We start from the raw sequence: 16,956 nt of genomic DNA on the forward strand, positions 1-16,956 counted from the left end.
CCCCCTTCTTTCTCAAAGAAGACAGTATTTGTCTTCTTAAAGAAGACAGTGTTTCCCAAGGACAGTATTGCTTCATGTAAATTTAAATAAGGGACAACTTTGTTATTTCTAAGGAATATGCAATCCATTTATAGCATGAAACGGAGAACACAGAAGTTTCAATTTCTAGATCCAAGTAAAAACCTGTCTCATATACAAATTTTCAGCCCAGAACACTGGTAAGCTCTGAAACCACACTTTAGGACAAACTAAACGGAACTCATTCAGAGAAAACAGCAAGTGTGGGGAGTCCTCTCAGTTCATGGTATAAGGGGAAATATTTCAGGAACAAAAATATTTGATAGGTAGTTAAAGATTATAAGCATATTAATTGTTCTATATTTTGAAGGGCTCAAAATATAGCATATGGAAGGTGTACATCTGTTAAAAAGCTTGAATCAACATGTGATAGCTCGAGGGAAAATATTTTACTTCATTAACAGAAAGGGAAGCAGCACAACATAAGGCTTAATAGTGTGGACTCTTCATCAGATTGCCCAAGTTTTGTTTATGGCTCAATCACCTATTTCTTTTTTTTTTTTTTAAGTTTTTTTTTTTTAATTTATTGATTGCTTGATTGCTATGTTGGGTCTTCGTTTCCGCGCTAGGGCCCCCTCTAGTCGCGGCAAGTGGGGGGGCCACTCTTCATCGCGGTGCGCGGGCCTCTCACTATCGCGGCCTCTCTTGTTGCGGAGCACAGGCTCCAGACGCGCAGGCTCAGTAGTTGTGGCTCACGGGCCCAGTTGCTCCGCGGCACGTGGGATCCTCCCAGACCGGGGCTCGAACCCGTGTCCCCTGCATTAGCAGGCAGACTCTCAACCACCGCGCCACCAGGGAAGCCCCACCTATTTCTTAATTATATGTTTTAAGCTTTTTATTTATTAGAGTGCTAATTAGTAAAATTCTCCTCACCTCTTTACCCACACTTCGATATTCTATGTTGTGATGCTGGGACAGGAAATCTCGACCAGTGGCTCCCATAGGATGCTTAATCCCCTCTCAGGGGATCTGTAAGGTCAAAATGCTATCAGTGATGATTCTGAGATATCATTTGCTTTTTTCACTCTCATTCTCTCATGGGTGTACAGTGGAGTTTTCAACGGGCTACCTGACATGATATGGCAACACAGCAGCGGATGTGGTTATTCAGCTGTCTTCTATGAAGTTGGATGTTAGTCATTTGCAACAGTGTGAAATAATGTCAATCTTCTCACTAATTTTTTTTTGTTTTTGAAAATAGTCATTTTTCATAAAGATGTTATTTTTGTCAACATCTGAGGGGCCGATCATTGTAATTTCTAGAATGTCATCTTTAATATGGTAAATAGAAATAAATATCACCCATATAAACAAGAGCATTTTGGGGCCCTCAATAATTTTCAAGAGCCTAAAAGAGTCCTGAGATCAAAGAGTTTGGGAAACACTGCTGTAGACTACATTTCTCCATTGCCAGATGGAAACCTGTTGGGTTTACAGGGGGCACTAGGGAGACAAAAGAAGGGAGGAGGGAGAAAGGACTAGTTCCTGCTGGTCTACTTGCACTTATCTGTTAGATCTCTCCAGCATCTCACCGTCCCAGCACCTGGGTCCAGTAGCAAGGAGCTCTAGACTCCAGCTTACTGCCACACTAAGAAGGTGCAGTGAGCTCCCGCAATTGAGTCCTGCACAGACCATGGTGATGCTGTAAGAGGTTTGACTTCCAGGCCTGCACAAACCTCCCTGAGCTCCTGAGCTATCAGAGCCAGTCAGGAAGGGTCCCCTCCACAGGAGTCTGACAGCGAGACCTGCCAGGCAACACCCACCCCCCAACTCTGCCTCCCAGCCCCAAGAGGTCCTCCTTCCAAGCTTCTGGGTTTTGATGACTCCAACCCAGGGGACGCATCTGCTCCCTATGGTTCTACCTCAGTGTGTCTCAGTGTTCATCTTCACCTTTTCAACTCTCCAACACTGTTTAACCAGTTTCCTATTGCACATTTTCTAAAGTAATAGAGTGAGATTTCTATTTTCCTGACTGTGTGGAGAGTGATACATTAGTGACGGGGATTAATGCATCAGACATCTCTAAAAAGCTACACCTAATGAGAGAACCCAACCATCGCGCTGTGACAAACTGAATAAGTATCTAAGAGAAAAATTAAAACTCTGTTCTGAGCTTACAAATCTAAAATGTGAAAGTATATTGGTAATTTGAACAACTGATATTAAATACTATGTTTTTACATAACTGTCTTGTGACTACATATATTTATATATATATATATATATATATATATATATATATATATATATATATATATAGATATTTCCAGTCATTTAAAAGAGCACTTTCCAAATTTGATGGAAGTATCTCTTAAAATTATTACCTAAACATAGACTTCTAAGACACTGAAATGACAAGTGATGAATAATGATAAAGTATATTTGTCTCTAATGTTTAGTTGCACAGTCCTTAATAATAAAAGGATAAATCCTGCAAAAAAGGTAATTTTTAAACAAATCATCTCATCTTATAGAGAACTTATAATGATTTTTCCCTTTGAGGTTTTTGCATTACATACATTTTAAAGTAAATAATTAAACTTACCACCTGAGAGGAGAGTAGGCTTACTTTTTACCATTGGACTAGAATGAGGAAACTTGTTGCTAAATGACATGAAAAGGTGTGTTGTGAAATCATCAGGAAGCTCGGCTTCCAGGAATGTCTTCATAAATAGCTTGAAACCTTCAAAATCTATCGTCTGAAAAAAAAATTTAAACATATATTTTAAGACTCAACCAATGTTAAGATTTTGTGCTATGCTCAAAATCATTAGTAGTAGACACGACCTCAAACATTCTTAAATCCAAGTCTACAAAAGGAAGGTAACTATTTGAGAACTAAATCGGGCAGTCAGTCCTAGGTTGACACTGGTGATTAGATTTGTATGTCTTACCTGCAATAACGGAGCAGGAAAAGCAGGAGCTTTTCACTCAGACATCTCTATTTCCACAGTATCTATGTGGCCTTAAAAATTTTACTCTCTGAAACTTGATTTCCTCCTCTGTAAATTGAGTGTAATATTCCCCAATCCCGTAAGTTGTTATGGTGATTAAATCAGACAATTATGTGAAGATGCCAATGCAGAATCATGAACACAGCCATGAATACTCAGAAAGAAAGGTATTTCTCTCATCTCCTTTCTTTGTCTCTAATGGTGAATATTGTTTTCGACAATTGGAGAAAGTGGTTGGCAGGAAAGTTTCACCCTAACACCAAGACGAATGGATATAAAATTCTAAAGTGAAATTCTAAATCTTCCTATGCAGATTTTCAAAGAAATCTACTTCAAGATCCATGCCCACTCTTACTCATTGCAGGACTATAAAAGCGTCGACATTTACATGCAAAGAACCATTGCTACTTTGAGAATCTCCCTTGTCTACTTGGGGAAATGGTGATGGGAGCCACCTTCTATCCTCAAGTTATGAGAGGATTTCACAGGAGCTACTAGGAGAGATTGCTTTCTCCAAGGCAGATGAGGACAGTGGGCCAGGATCTGCTCCTGCCTGGGAAACTGAGGACAAGGATACAGGTACTCGGGACAAAGACAAGAAAATGGTATTGTACGGGCTTGGTCAACCTCCTGGTGGGACTGCAGTGACAATGACGCATAAATGTTGCCTGGGAAATAGCCGTAGACCTCATGGAAGAGAAGGCCCCTGGAGCTGTGTTGGATACTATCCCAGTAGGCCTTTGAAGGGACTAGGAAACCTACAGAGAAGAAACTGAGATAAAGCCACATCTTCCCGATCAAGAGACTGCAAGGGCTATAGGCCTCATAGGAAGCCCCTGAAGGGCATTTTTTTATTACCCAGTTTAACGTAACTGAGATGAAACTAAAAATAAGGAAAAAATAAAACTTGGCAGATTAATGCTCCTAATTTTTTACAGAATCCTGGCAGAGGAGAATAAAGTTAATTCCATAAACTGCTATTTTGGATACAAAAAGTCCATTTTTCCTATGTAAAAGTATTGGGATAAGGTGGTAGAGAACAACCAATTTTATTATTGTACTGTTTTGAATAAACCCAAAAGGGAATCACACATACAGGGGTATCATTATGAGAAAGTAAAATTTTGCAGATTAGATCGCATGCCCTTTAAGTATATGTACTGTGTATGCTTTTGTACCTAACATAACCTCAAGCTAATACAAAACAAAGCCAAAAACTTCACCTTATTTATGAATGGTTCCAAGACTCTGTCTACAACTCAATCTGACATTTTTGGTTAAACTTAACTTAGTCTTGCTTTGCTTATTAATTCTCATTAGGGCACTTCAGATGTTTATATTGGTGGCGGTAAAAAGACTTCATTTCCTTCCATATTTAATGAATCACCTCTACCACAGAATATTGTAAATTCTACTAGTGGATTGAACCACAAAACTAAAAACTGTGAATAATATGAATATATAAAGAATAGCATCAATTAGCAGAAGTACTTTCAAAAAGCAATTTGCCACAATGAATGAAGCCAAGGTTTCAAAATACACAGATGAGGCCAGCAGCCAGACTAGTATATCCAAATACGTTGCCTTGAGCAGGGCACCTCTTCTTACTAATAGGATTCCTCAGGATGGCCTATCAAAAGAGAAGTAATCCACACTCAGCTGGATGAGTGACCAACACTTGTCAATAATCTTCAACATGTAAGAAGGGCTATGGGGAACGCAGGAGTTAATTTTATATGCAAAGTTATAGGAAATTTGTATGGTAAACATTCACAAGCGTTGTGATTAAGATCAAAGTTACTTATAGTTGCTTTTCTTCCTGTACCCTTTTGTAGTCAGCACTGTGTTTGGAAACATAACAGATGACAGAGCATGGTTTTGAAGTCAGACTACCTGGATCAACTCTCAGATCCAACACTTTCCAACTGTGCGACAGTGGGCAATTTATTAAGTTCTCTGTGCCTCAAATTCTTCATCTATAATACCAACCTCTTGATTTGTTAGGAAGAATTCCAAATCGTATTTGATGAATGAGCCTTAAAACCATATTAACTTAAATGTTTCCATTTGCATTTAACGAATCATTACATGGTTCATTGTTTTTTGGTGGGTGTTTTTAAAAATTGTTGTTGTTTACTTGTTTTTCATTTGTTTTGGGGTTTTTTTTTGAGAAACCAGGTAAAAAAATGTGAACAAAAGACTATAATTGCTGAAATTTTTTTCTCTGAATCTTCCTTCACAATAAGATTATATTTTAAAACAGAATTATTTCAAGCCAAGGGTTTGACGTGGTAACACAGGAAAACAACAACAACCAACCAACCAACAAACAAAAACAAAAACAAAAACAAGGACTTCAGAATAAAATGATTTTGTTTCATATTCCAATACCTCCACTCACCACCTGAGTGATTTGGGGCAAGAAACGTATCTGTTCTTTTTAAGGAAAAATCTGCCACATCCCAAGTGTGATAACCCACATAGGACCTCCCTGAAATCGGTGCTTGTGGTTTAATGATGAAAACCAGAAAAATATCCAACCAAAAGGAAGAAGTGAACTTAATGTATGACATCCCTCTTAATAAGGAATACATTTCTCCTTGGTCCTTCTTTTTTCAGATCTCAGGAAAACTTTCTGAATTTTCTCCAGTGTTGTAGCTCTCCCTTGCTCAGCAATCAAAAAATATGTTAGTCTTATTATCTGACATCTCTACACCTTAATTTCCTCCATATAAGATCAACTGTTCAGCATTGCTGCCTAAACGTAATAATAAATTGATGTAAAGCACTTAACGCACCCTTGGACACACAGGATGTAAAAGAAATAAAATACTAAAAAAAAAAAAAAGGGGAATAAGTAAAAAGAAGCACTTGTTTGAGGTTAGATGGGTTTTTTCATTATCTTAATTTGCCCACCTCTTTATTGGTCCAGGAAATTAGAATTTCATTGCATTATTCCCAATCTAACCCTCTGTTTTTTCGGTCTTAGATATTTTGATGTAATTTTTCTGTGTCAGGCAACATTGGCAAATTACTGCCTTCAGAAAGCAAGCCTTTAAAAATAGATTATCTTACTTTAAAAAAAAATAAAAACTTACCGTAGACATAAGAATAAAATAAAGATTTCCTTAGTTCTTAAATGATTTCCATAAGATGATGTCATCCTATTTATGACTAAAGTTTTACTGATGTCAACTTTTTCCTCCAACTTCTTTACATTATTGGTGGCAGCAAACTTCCTTTCTCTTACATTTCCTGTCATTACACACAGCTTACAATGCTGTAAAACCCAAACTTCTTCAGAGCCAAAAGGCAGCTGCTTCAGTGTTTCAGATTCACTGAGGAATTAATCTTCAATGCCTTTCCTGGTTAACCCATTTCTTTCTTATTAGCAAAAGATTTTCCAATCTTTTCTAAAATTCTATGTTGTCCAAAGTACCAAACATTTCTGTAAGTGGATAATGTCCTCAATCTATACATTTTCCTTATCTCATGATTTAGCAGAATATCTTGAAATTTAAGTATCTTGTTTTCTACTGCTGTCATCTAGCAGCATTAGCATTGGTTTTTGAAGATTGTGACCTTTAAATAGAATGAGATCATTTATATGCATAGCAATAGAAACACTAATGAAAAAAGTAGGGTCAGGCAATTGAATGAGTGTTCAAAAATCGAACTGGCTGTAAGCTCAAAGACAGATACACCAAATGATGTTTAAAATTTTGAAAACTGCTTTTTCATTTTTTTTTTTTCCCGAAGGAACAGGCACAGACTATTCAGGGAGATAACACAGAGAATCTGTAAAGAATACAAACTTGGGAAGCTGCTCAGATGTTGCTGCCAAGTTGGCATAAATCCAAAAACACACTTCTATATGCCTTTCATTACTATATCTGACCATCTGGTTTCTTGGTGTTTAAATCCCTGCTAATACTAAAGAAATAACTCTAGCATTCATCCAAGTAGATTCAAAGTGATTGAAAATAAATGTCGTCATTCTATCATTACTTTAATTTATTTTGGCAGTCTTGGGATGAAGATTTTCTCATAATCAGCAAACGTTCATTATGCATACATCCACTTTGTACTGGGCTCTGTTCTCGGGGGTGTGGTAAAGATGTTACTGATATATGCAAAACTCCTTCCACCAGGAGGCTTATCTTCTAATGAAGGGAATAAGAGAAACACCAAAATAAACAGGATAAATGTACAGTGTCTGAAGGTATTAAATGTTGTCTAAAAAAATAAAGAAGGAAAAAGGTTTATATATGGGGGAGTGGTGCTTACAGTTTTAAATCTGATGACTAGGAAATGAGAATCGGTTCTGTGAATAAAGATTTAAATGAGATGAGGGAGAGAGCTTCGTACATATTTGGAGAAAGAACATTGCAGATCAAACAGGTGGTGCGAATATCCTGAGGTATTAAGATGCTCCTGTTTTAGAGGATGTGCTGTAGGAGCTAGTGAGGAGGAGGAGTAGTCCAGAGCAGGACTGAGGGAGGACTCGAGTCACAGACAGGAAGTACAAGACAGGATCTTTGGTGGTGCGTGGATGAGGGCTGATCCTGTAACGTATACTAGACCGTCAATAAAGCATTAGGCTTTTAAGGTAGGGTGAGAGGAACAGTTCCTGGAGGGATTGCAGCAGGAGATCACATGATCTAACACATTTTAACAGGATCATATGACGATAATAGGATCATAAGACTCTTTTATATAATAGGATCATTTTATATAATAGGATCTTATAACTTTTATATCACACAAAAGATGGTCCAATTTTCACATTTTCTAACAAACTTGTATACACAGCTGATTAATAAGTGATCTTTAAAAGAAAAAAGGGGGGCTTCCCTGGTGGCACAGTGGTTAAGAATCTGCCTGCCAATGCAGGGGACACGGGTTCGAGCCCCGGTCTGGGAAGATCCCACATGCCACGGAGCAACTGGGCCCGTAAGCCACAATTACTGAGCCTGCGCGTCTGGAGCCTGTGCTCTGCAACAAGAGAGGCCGTGATAGTGAGAGGCCCGCGCACCGCGATGAAGAGTGGCCCCCACTTGCCGCAACTAGAGAAAGCCCTCACACAGAAACGAAGACACAACACAGCCATAAATAAATAAAATAAAATAAAATTTAAAGAAAAAGAAAAGGGGAATCATTGAACTATTATAGATTAGATTAAGGTACTAGCTAAAACCATTAACAAAGAAATGACTTTAATTCATTTACCAGCAAGTATGGACTGAGTACCTGCTATGTGTACAATACTGTTGGCTACTGGGCAAAAGAACTCTGATCAAATGAGGTAGGCAGTAACTTAAATTAGAGGCTTTCTTTCACTATTTCCATTTCCATTCTGCTGTCTAATTTATATCATTAACTAATTATATTAAATTGAACATTGACGTAAAGGTCATCGAACCAAAGTATATAAATTAATATGTAGCATGGTTAACTTCCTGAGATTTCAAATACATATTTTTTATATTAAAATACTTTCAGAAGAAAAATGTGCACTTTAAATGTCTCATTGTTTATGCTTATTTTGTATTGCAATTTATTGTTCATTACTTCAAATTTCAGAGAGCTCCTTGATAGTCTCATAAAACTGCCATGGAGAAACTTCTGTTAAAGATAAAGAGTGAAAGTGAAAGTGTGAATTTCACACTGGATTTTTAAAACTTAGTTTTGGCAAATGAAATTATTTGTACTACCTCAGAGGTGCATAATTTATTAGTTGTACTTGTCTTTACCTAAAAGTAACATTTATTAAGTCTCAGTAAAGAGAAAATTAGAAACATGTTTTTCAGTAAGACGATAAATGGCAAGAATAACAAACAATGCTACTCCAAGTTATTTTAGTAATTATGAAATACAAATAATGGATTGGAAGAATTTTAAGCAGATTATTTTTATCGTGATTTTCAGTATATCTTGTGATCAAGAGTCTGTATCCAGGGCTTCCCTAGTGGTGCAGTGGTTGAGAATCTGCCTGCCAATGCAGGGGACATGGGTTCGAGCCCTGGTCTGGGAAGATCCCACATGCTGCGGAGCAACTAGGCCCATGAGCCACAACTACTGAGCCTGCATGTTTGGAGACTGTGCCCCGCAACAAGAGAGGCCGCGACAGTGAAAGGCCCGCGCACCGCGATGAAGAGTGGGCCCCGCTTGCCGCAACTAGAGAAAGCCCTCGCATGAAACGGAGACCCAACACAGCCAAAAATAAAAAAATAAATTAAAAAAAAAAATCCTTCCCTCTACTTAAAAAAAAAAAAGAGTCTGTATCCAACTACATTTTGTACTTAGCAGGAATCCACTTGCACGGAGTAGGACGTTGTCTTGCCTATGTTTCAGTGCTGTCACTAGAACTGCTGTGAGTTGTTACTGAGGCACACACCAAATGCTCTAAAAGTTATTTCTCCTCAAAAAATAAAACTCAATAAAGATTTTGGGAACAACTATGCATATATAATTTTCATTAATAATGTCAGTTTTTAATGATTGCTTACTTGCATCTTTACTTTGAAAGAAAATTTCCAAAGGGGGTTCACTTAATGAAGGTATGTGTGCAGGCAGAATTACAAGTATCTCTTCTTCCCTGCTAGACTATAAGATGCAACACAACACTGCATCACATAGTGCTTAAAACAGTGTCTTTTACATTGTAAGTCCTCCTATATATCTGAAGTATGGACACTGGAATAGCAAAAAAAGAAAAAGAAAATAGCACAATTTCACTCAGTTACCTCTTTGTAGGAAATCTAGCAACAAAGAAAATTGATTCAGGTAGGATGGTAAGAATTTGTGAAATATAATAAATAGAAAAAGCTTCTGAGCAGGAATATACTGTTTCACTTAAATCTCAAACGAGATTATTTTAAAGTATAATAGCATATGGCTATATATTTAATATTTAGCAGATTAAAATAAAATAAAATCAACAAAACTAATGATAACAAAATAACCAAAAATTTGGAATGGTTTCAAATATATACTATCCTATAAATTCTATTCTTTCTAATCCATCAAGGTCCAAATATACCAGGGTTATTATTGGGAGAAATATCAAGATGGGAAGGTGTAGAAGACAGACTAGGAAATACTCAGCCAGCATGTGAGAGTGAGGGATTGACACTTTACAACTGGGTAAAGGCTTAAGAATTCAGGGCTTAAGAATTCCCTGAGTTGAAGCATTTTGTCAGCAATTTGAAAATATATTTAATAGTTTGACACTTTTTGATAGCAAAGATCATCTTGACCATTTCTATTTCTCCCACATTTCCAGATACAATATCCAGTATATAATATACATGCAAGAAATGCATTTGGGATGCAACCCAATTATTTTTGTTCCAAGTGCTTTTCTCACTTTCTGTATATTTATCTATCCATAAGTGGAAAAATAAAATTAGGTGTTGCTTAATATGTTTGTTGCATATAATGGAAACTCTCTAAACGTTATTGTGTTCCAGGAACTGCACTAAATATTAATATGTTACATGTATGCTATACTTCAATCCTCACGATAACCCCTTAAGTAAATGCTACTATCACTCCTATTTTATAGACAGAAAGCTGAGGCTCAGAAAAGTCAAGCAAATTGCCCAAAGCCAAAAGCTCCTAGTTAGTGCCAAGGACCTAAATATTTCTGACTTCAAAGGCTACAATGTTATAGTTAATCAAAGTATAATTCTATAGACAGATTTTGATTTTTCAATATTCATACCTAGTACAACTGGTTTATCACCGTCAAATGTATTGACTAGTGTATCAATAAACTAGCCATTAGAGAAAAAAGGGAAATAAAATAAAGTATAAAAATAAAAAGTAATGGCATAACTATCTCTACTCAGTTCCACAATCTTGAAAACTCTGAGTTGACTGTAACTCTTTTTGACATACTAAGTGTAACCTATTACTTTTGACCATATATCTGCAATGTGTTCTAACTCTGCCCCCGACCTCTATTACAACCCCAACTGCCCTCCCAGTTTTCATCATTTGATTGGACTGCTTCAATAACTCATACCTGGTCTTCTCTTTAACTCAAGCCTGTTGTTCACATTGGTTTAGAAGTATTTTCCTAAGTGGAAAATTTAACTCGTTGATCTTAGGAATATCATTCATGATTTCCTTTACCTATTAAAAAAACCCTTAAAATCCTTAGACACTCTAGGCCTTTCTACACAAATCTCTAGATTTATTTTCCCCTAATATCCTTAAATGTACTTCTGCTCAAAAAAACTATTCCTGTTGATGAAAACACACAAACAAAAACAACATACAAACCTTAAGATAAGTTTTAGTTGTAGCAAGCACCTAAAGAGTTTGCTCTACTTGTCCCTGAAGAAGTGAAAAAGATCACCTGAAGATCCCAGCATCACTTTTTCTCTAACCTGATTTTTAACTCATATAAATTATTTAATAAATGTTATGAAAGAAATGAAAGAGCAACCTACACAGAATGTTTAAATACTGCATATCAAAGTTAGCTGTTATGATTAAACTCAGGAGAGTTACTAGTTTATTTTTCAAATTATTTAACCTTGTTTTTAAAACTCATCTGTAGAGAAAGCAATTGGAAGCAATTAGTATAATTGTATTTTATATACCCTAAATATTTACCTATTGTTAAATTTCTGTATATTTATTACAGAACGTTAAGGGAGAAATGGATCAACTGTGACATATCAACTGTAACAGATATCACCTAGCCACTTGAAGCAGTCAAATCATTAATCCAAGCTTTCAATTTTGGATAGATGTAGCAGATGGTCCGTTCTCAAATTCAAGATGTTTTCATAGATATAAAATAGTTTGGTTTTTTTGTAAATGTTGAGATTTGATCCTCAATGCAATTAAAAGAAACCTGCAAGAAGTTATTCAACTTGATTTGTTTAATTATGACATAACTAATTAATCTCACAAGTAGCCATGCAAATATTTTCTCAGATTGTTGGATGTGGTTCCATTCTATACAAGAGCAATTCTCTGAGTATCAAGGCATAAAAACTGAAGCAACATGGCGAAATAAAAGTTACTATGTATTTCAACAATAAGTAATACACAGTCAAAATTGGGTTAACAACAATTGTAGTAGGCATTTTATTCTTCAATTTGCTGGTGTGTTTTCAAAACTGTGTTCTGGTTGTAGCTTTGATAAGAGGAGGAAGATGACTGAAATTGTGCTGATAGTAATAGGGAAGAGAAGCAGAAATACTGGTTAACATGTTACATCCATTCCTTGCTAACTAATTGTCCTGGCATTTATGCAGTTCTGAGAGGTGGAGCAAATACAACAGACACAATAACTCGCGCCAGGACAGCACTCTGGATTGCAACGAGGCCTGGTAGGGGAAGCAAATCACATGTCATGTCCTCCACTCATACCTCACGGTAGAAGGAAATTAATTTAGTGTTGGGAAAGACATCAGAGTGACAGCGTTATATTTACTACTTTATAGATGAGGAAAGTGAGGCTCTGAGAAAATCAAGGTTACAGGATTGGTTGGAGTGTCTCAGATATTCTCCCTATCACCTTTCATAAATTTTCCAGAACTTTCATATGAAATCATGGTGCTCCTTACAGTGTGATCCACAGCCACTGCCTCAAAACATCAATGAAACACCTGGCAGACAGAGACTTAAGTATTTTGCATATACTTTAGGATTTAACCCTTTTAACAACTCAGTAGAGCCAATACTCTCTTCATTTTATAGGTGAACAAACTCAGGCTAGGAGAGATGAAGTAACTTGTCCAAGACCTGCTCATATGTGGCAGATATGGATTTGAATTCAGTTCAGTTGGAAACCTAAGACCATGTTTACTCTGTTATACTTTCCAGGTGCTTTCTTTCATGGCAAAGGTTGAAGTTGGTTCTGGAAGTACAATTATAGCTTACAATACAAGGGTGTTTATATCATTGCTAATAATTATAATAGTGTCAATATCCTTGTTAAAGACATTTCAAATATACATTAGGCAGCAGCACTACAAAATGTAGGTTCTGAAATCCCAGGTTTCTTATTAAGGGGTTGAAGCAACTCACTTGTCTGAATAACACAAACCCAGTACAGAGTACTGAGTACAAAGATAGAGTACGCCCAGGGAGCTATGAAAGTTTAACTCAGCCTTAGGCCAAGAATCATCTACTGACAGGAAATGTAAAAAGAAAACCCTACACTCACAGAACACTGATAAACAAAGAACACACATAGAGTAATAAGTATGCATGCCCTCATTCTTTTTCCTTTTGGCTACCCTCAGCTTTCCGCATTCTTTCTACTCTGCAACTGAAATTGCTTCCCTACTAAACAACTGCATATGGAACAAAGGCTGAGCCAGGAAAAGGAAGGAAGAAGCTCATTCTACTGACCCCAAGAAAAGATGCTCATTTGCCACCAATTTTCAAACAGCCTGGAGCAGGGATGAAGGTTGTGCAGAATGGTGTGTTTGTTGAGTAAGGTGTTCAACAAATGCCCTTTAAAAGTTAGGCCCTGCTTAATAAAAGCAAATGTTTACTCTGAGGAGTTGCCTCCTAATAACATAAAGCTCATGTAGACTGTCTTTGGGGGAGCTAGTAGGTTTCCACAGAGGTCAGGGATGAGATCAGGGAAAGGTCATCCTGTGAAAGGGGCTGGTAAAAATCATCACCGTCAATGAGTTGCCATTTCAGTTGTGCTTCATCCTAGGAGACTGTAGTATGTAGGACCAGTGTCTAAGACAGTCAAGATCATTCTGATGTAATCAATTGTACTGGGACATGTTGGGGATGAAACTGCAGTGCTTGTTGTCATTGAAACAACAGGGAAACTTGTGAATAAGAAGCAACTAGTACATATCCAGTATTGTCCAAGGGAGACAATGTTATGGTTTTAGACAGCTCATGCATTTTCGTAAGATATATTCCCAGTAGGATATAAACATCCATTTAGAGAACTCAAAAATGTATTGTAATTCTAGGTATCCAACAGAACTATGGACCTAAAACTTCCTTGACAAAATGGACTTTACTAGGAGAGAGTGGTTGAAACAACAGTTGGATTGCTCTTTTTCCCAGGAGGGCTAAAATCAAGAGCTTTTCACTCATATTTTCTTCACAGATTCTAACAGCACTGTAGACCAATTAAAAAGTCCTTATCCATCTCATTTAAAAGCAATTATTAAATCTCCCGCTGTAAAATAGTAATTTAAGACTTTCATTAAATAGATCATTTTACCAGAGCTTGATTATATTTCAGTGAAATTAGAAAATTAAGTTCAAAAGTCTACAAAACTGAAGCCTGCACTCTGGACCCTTTTTGATTCTACTGAGGTATCAGCTCCTCCAATTGAATCTTTAATTTAAACAAATATCAGTCACTTATAACTTTATAAGTACTACAGTTAATATTGTATATTATATGAATCTTATTGGTACAGAAGTATAGCTCAGTGATATGGATAAGAAATTCATAGCTCACATCAGAATAAAGAAAGAAAAGACAGATTTTAATAGAAAAGAAAATGTCTTACTTGTTTAAGAATGTCTTGTTTCTGCGCATGCAAGGAAAGAAAAGAATACATGCGTTAAGGTAAGATAATTTATACTTATCATCTCATATTGCTGATAATTTAACTAAAAAGTCAAGTTTACAGATTAATTTTAAAGCATACCCTAGAGCCATGGGTCTAAAAATGTGGTTCCAAAATAGCAGCTTCGCATCAGCTGGGAAACTGATAAAAATAGAAAATTTTGAGCCCCATTCCAGAAACTAAGGTGAGGAGGCAACACCCTCTGTTTTAAGAAGACCCCCCATTTGATTCTGATGCCAGCTAAAATTTGAGAATCATTGAATCAATCAATCTTAGAATGTAATAAGCAAACAGTTCTAGTTGACATGAGATAAATATAATGAATAACACACACAGTATAATTAAAACCTTCCAGAGAAGAATGTGAAAATATAACAGCATATATAAAGATATATTCGATTGTACTTATTCCCCACTCCTATTTCCTTCTATTAGAATAACATACCTAGCCTCTCTCCACCCCTTTAAAGACAAATATCTTTCCATACATAAGCCACTGCTTAATTTCTTCCCATCTCTTTAGAGGTCAATGAAATAATTTGGTGTGGAATTTGAAATCCAGGGAAAAAATATTTATATATGCAATGCCAAACTGATTCTTTCTCATAGTATAAAATTCTATGACTCTCATGAATCAGTTATATCTGAGATGTTCTGAGTGTGTTTTACTATGAAGGTTCATGGCCTTCATAGTATGAAGGTTCATGGCCTTCACAGTGGCCTGGATGGCCACTACAATCTACCTGTAATCATACTCTTTATATTGTCCACATAAGATTAGGTGGAAACTAAGGCATCTCTTACCTTGTTGGGCATGAGTCAGTAATAATTATGTGCAATGGAACATGCTATGCTCATTACAGAAGCAATGTACTGCTTGCAATGACATGCAATGTCATTCAGTCCATGTGAAATACCTTTCCCTTCCCCTTATCCTTCTCATCTCCTCAGGTCTTCCCTCTCATTCTAATGGCCTAGCCAATTAAGTGAAGAGGAAATGTCCTAAACTGGGATCTGAGACAACCAGATTTTAACTACGGTTATTGTCACAAACCTAGATGGTTAATCTTGGGAAAGTCATTTTACTTTTCTTAAGATGAGTTTCTTTACTTAAAAACTTTATAATCATATTTGTTTGGTTATCTCAACACCTTTCTCAAGTTTTTATTCTTAAAGAGTCTTTAAAGCCATTGTTTAAATTTATATTTTATGATTCTGTCATTTATTTCCTCACAGGAATTAAAAATAAATGAGTCATCCATATATTACACATTTCTCCTCTATTCAAATAGACTTAAACAGGTCACATTTTCATTGGATTAAGCTTTTATACACAGAGCTTTTATAATTCAGTAGTTCAAGTGAATCATAAGAAAAATAATGCATCTACTATTTAAGCAGCTTTACTATGTAAAGGGGAGAAGCAATTTAAGAGATATTTAGGTTGTTTTCTCTTTGCAAATACATTTTATATGGATGATACAGGCCATCTCCATTTTAGAAAACGAAGTATTTGTCATTTACTCTAAAGCAAGACTAGATTAATCACTTTTCTAATTTTTCTTGTGCAACTGAACATCAATTAGGTAGTCAGTCATCTATGCCTTTAAAATTTGAGAGTGGTTTCACTCTTAAATTAGAAATACTTTTGGGTCTTAATGAGATCTAACTTTTTTGTTTTTCAACTGTTCATTATTTTAATAATGCATTTCAAGAGCAGATCTGTGCACTTATGGAGAGGTATTACATTATTGAAAAGGCTGACATCATATGTGTGTCTAACAATGAGTCTAGTAATTACCTCAATAAATCCAGTACATGGTGACTGATAATCCTCATGAAACATATAATATCAGTAAGACTAATTCGTGAGAGTCCTTTAAATAAGAAATAATTGAAGCAAAAAGTCTACTTTGCAAACAAAATCACATTCCAACTGAATTTACAGCCAACAGCTATCTTTAGGGGGAAAAAACTGTTTTTCTCTCTGTATGTAGATTAGATAACATGCATGTTTTCAACTATGATTGGAAAATGTAAATATTAATGAATTTTTGGAGTCTTACAGCAATTCAGTAAAGCTGTCATCTTTACCTTTCCAACCCTGCTTTCTTGGTCTTTGAGATTTTCAGTTCTACCAATTTATCTGCCAACATTCTTTCTCTCACTCTAAAGCATCTAGGAAAATAAAATGTGAGGAAAATGTAGGCCAGATGTCTGCTTTTTTCCCTCATGATATAGGCAAATGGGAGTAGCTTTAAATTGTCTATTTTCTGCATCATTTGTAGGCACTAAACATTAACTTTATTTTTAAAAAAGAAAATAAATCTTAGGTTAAAGAGTTTTAA

General features: G+C 36.1%; 1 protein-coding gene across 6 annotated transcripts in view; it reads right to left on the bottom strand.

Annotated features, from left to right (window-relative positions):
• DGKB (diacylglycerol kinase beta) overlaps nucleotides 1-16,956 on the bottom strand; it is a 706,264-nt gene that overhangs the window by 529,986 nt on the left and 159,322 nt on the right. For 3 of the 6 annotated variants that reach the window (XM_036862746.1, XM_036862744.1, XM_036862742.1), the window contains exons 4-5: nucleotides 14,549-14,569; nucleotides 2,624-2,777 (exon numbers count right to left, since the gene is read on the bottom strand). The exons of 1 other annotated variant lie outside the window; for it this stretch is intronic. In XM_036862746.1, coding sequence (XP_036718641.1) covers nucleotides 2,624-2,777; nucleotides 14,549-14,569 — 175 coding nt within the window. The remainder of the gene's footprint in view (nucleotides 1-2,623; nucleotides 2,778-14,548; nucleotides 14,570-16,956) is intronic. 2 more of the 6 variants (XM_036862745.1, XM_036862743.1) reach the window with 1 other exon arrangement.

The sequence above is a fragment of the Balaenoptera musculus genome, chromosome 9 (assembly GCF_009873245.2).
Source record: "Balaenoptera musculus isolate JJ_BM4_2016_0621 chromosome 9, mBalMus1.pri.v3, whole genome shotgun sequence".
Taxonomy (NCBI): Eukaryota; Metazoa; Chordata; class Mammalia; order Artiodactyla; family Balaenopteridae; genus Balaenoptera; species Balaenoptera musculus.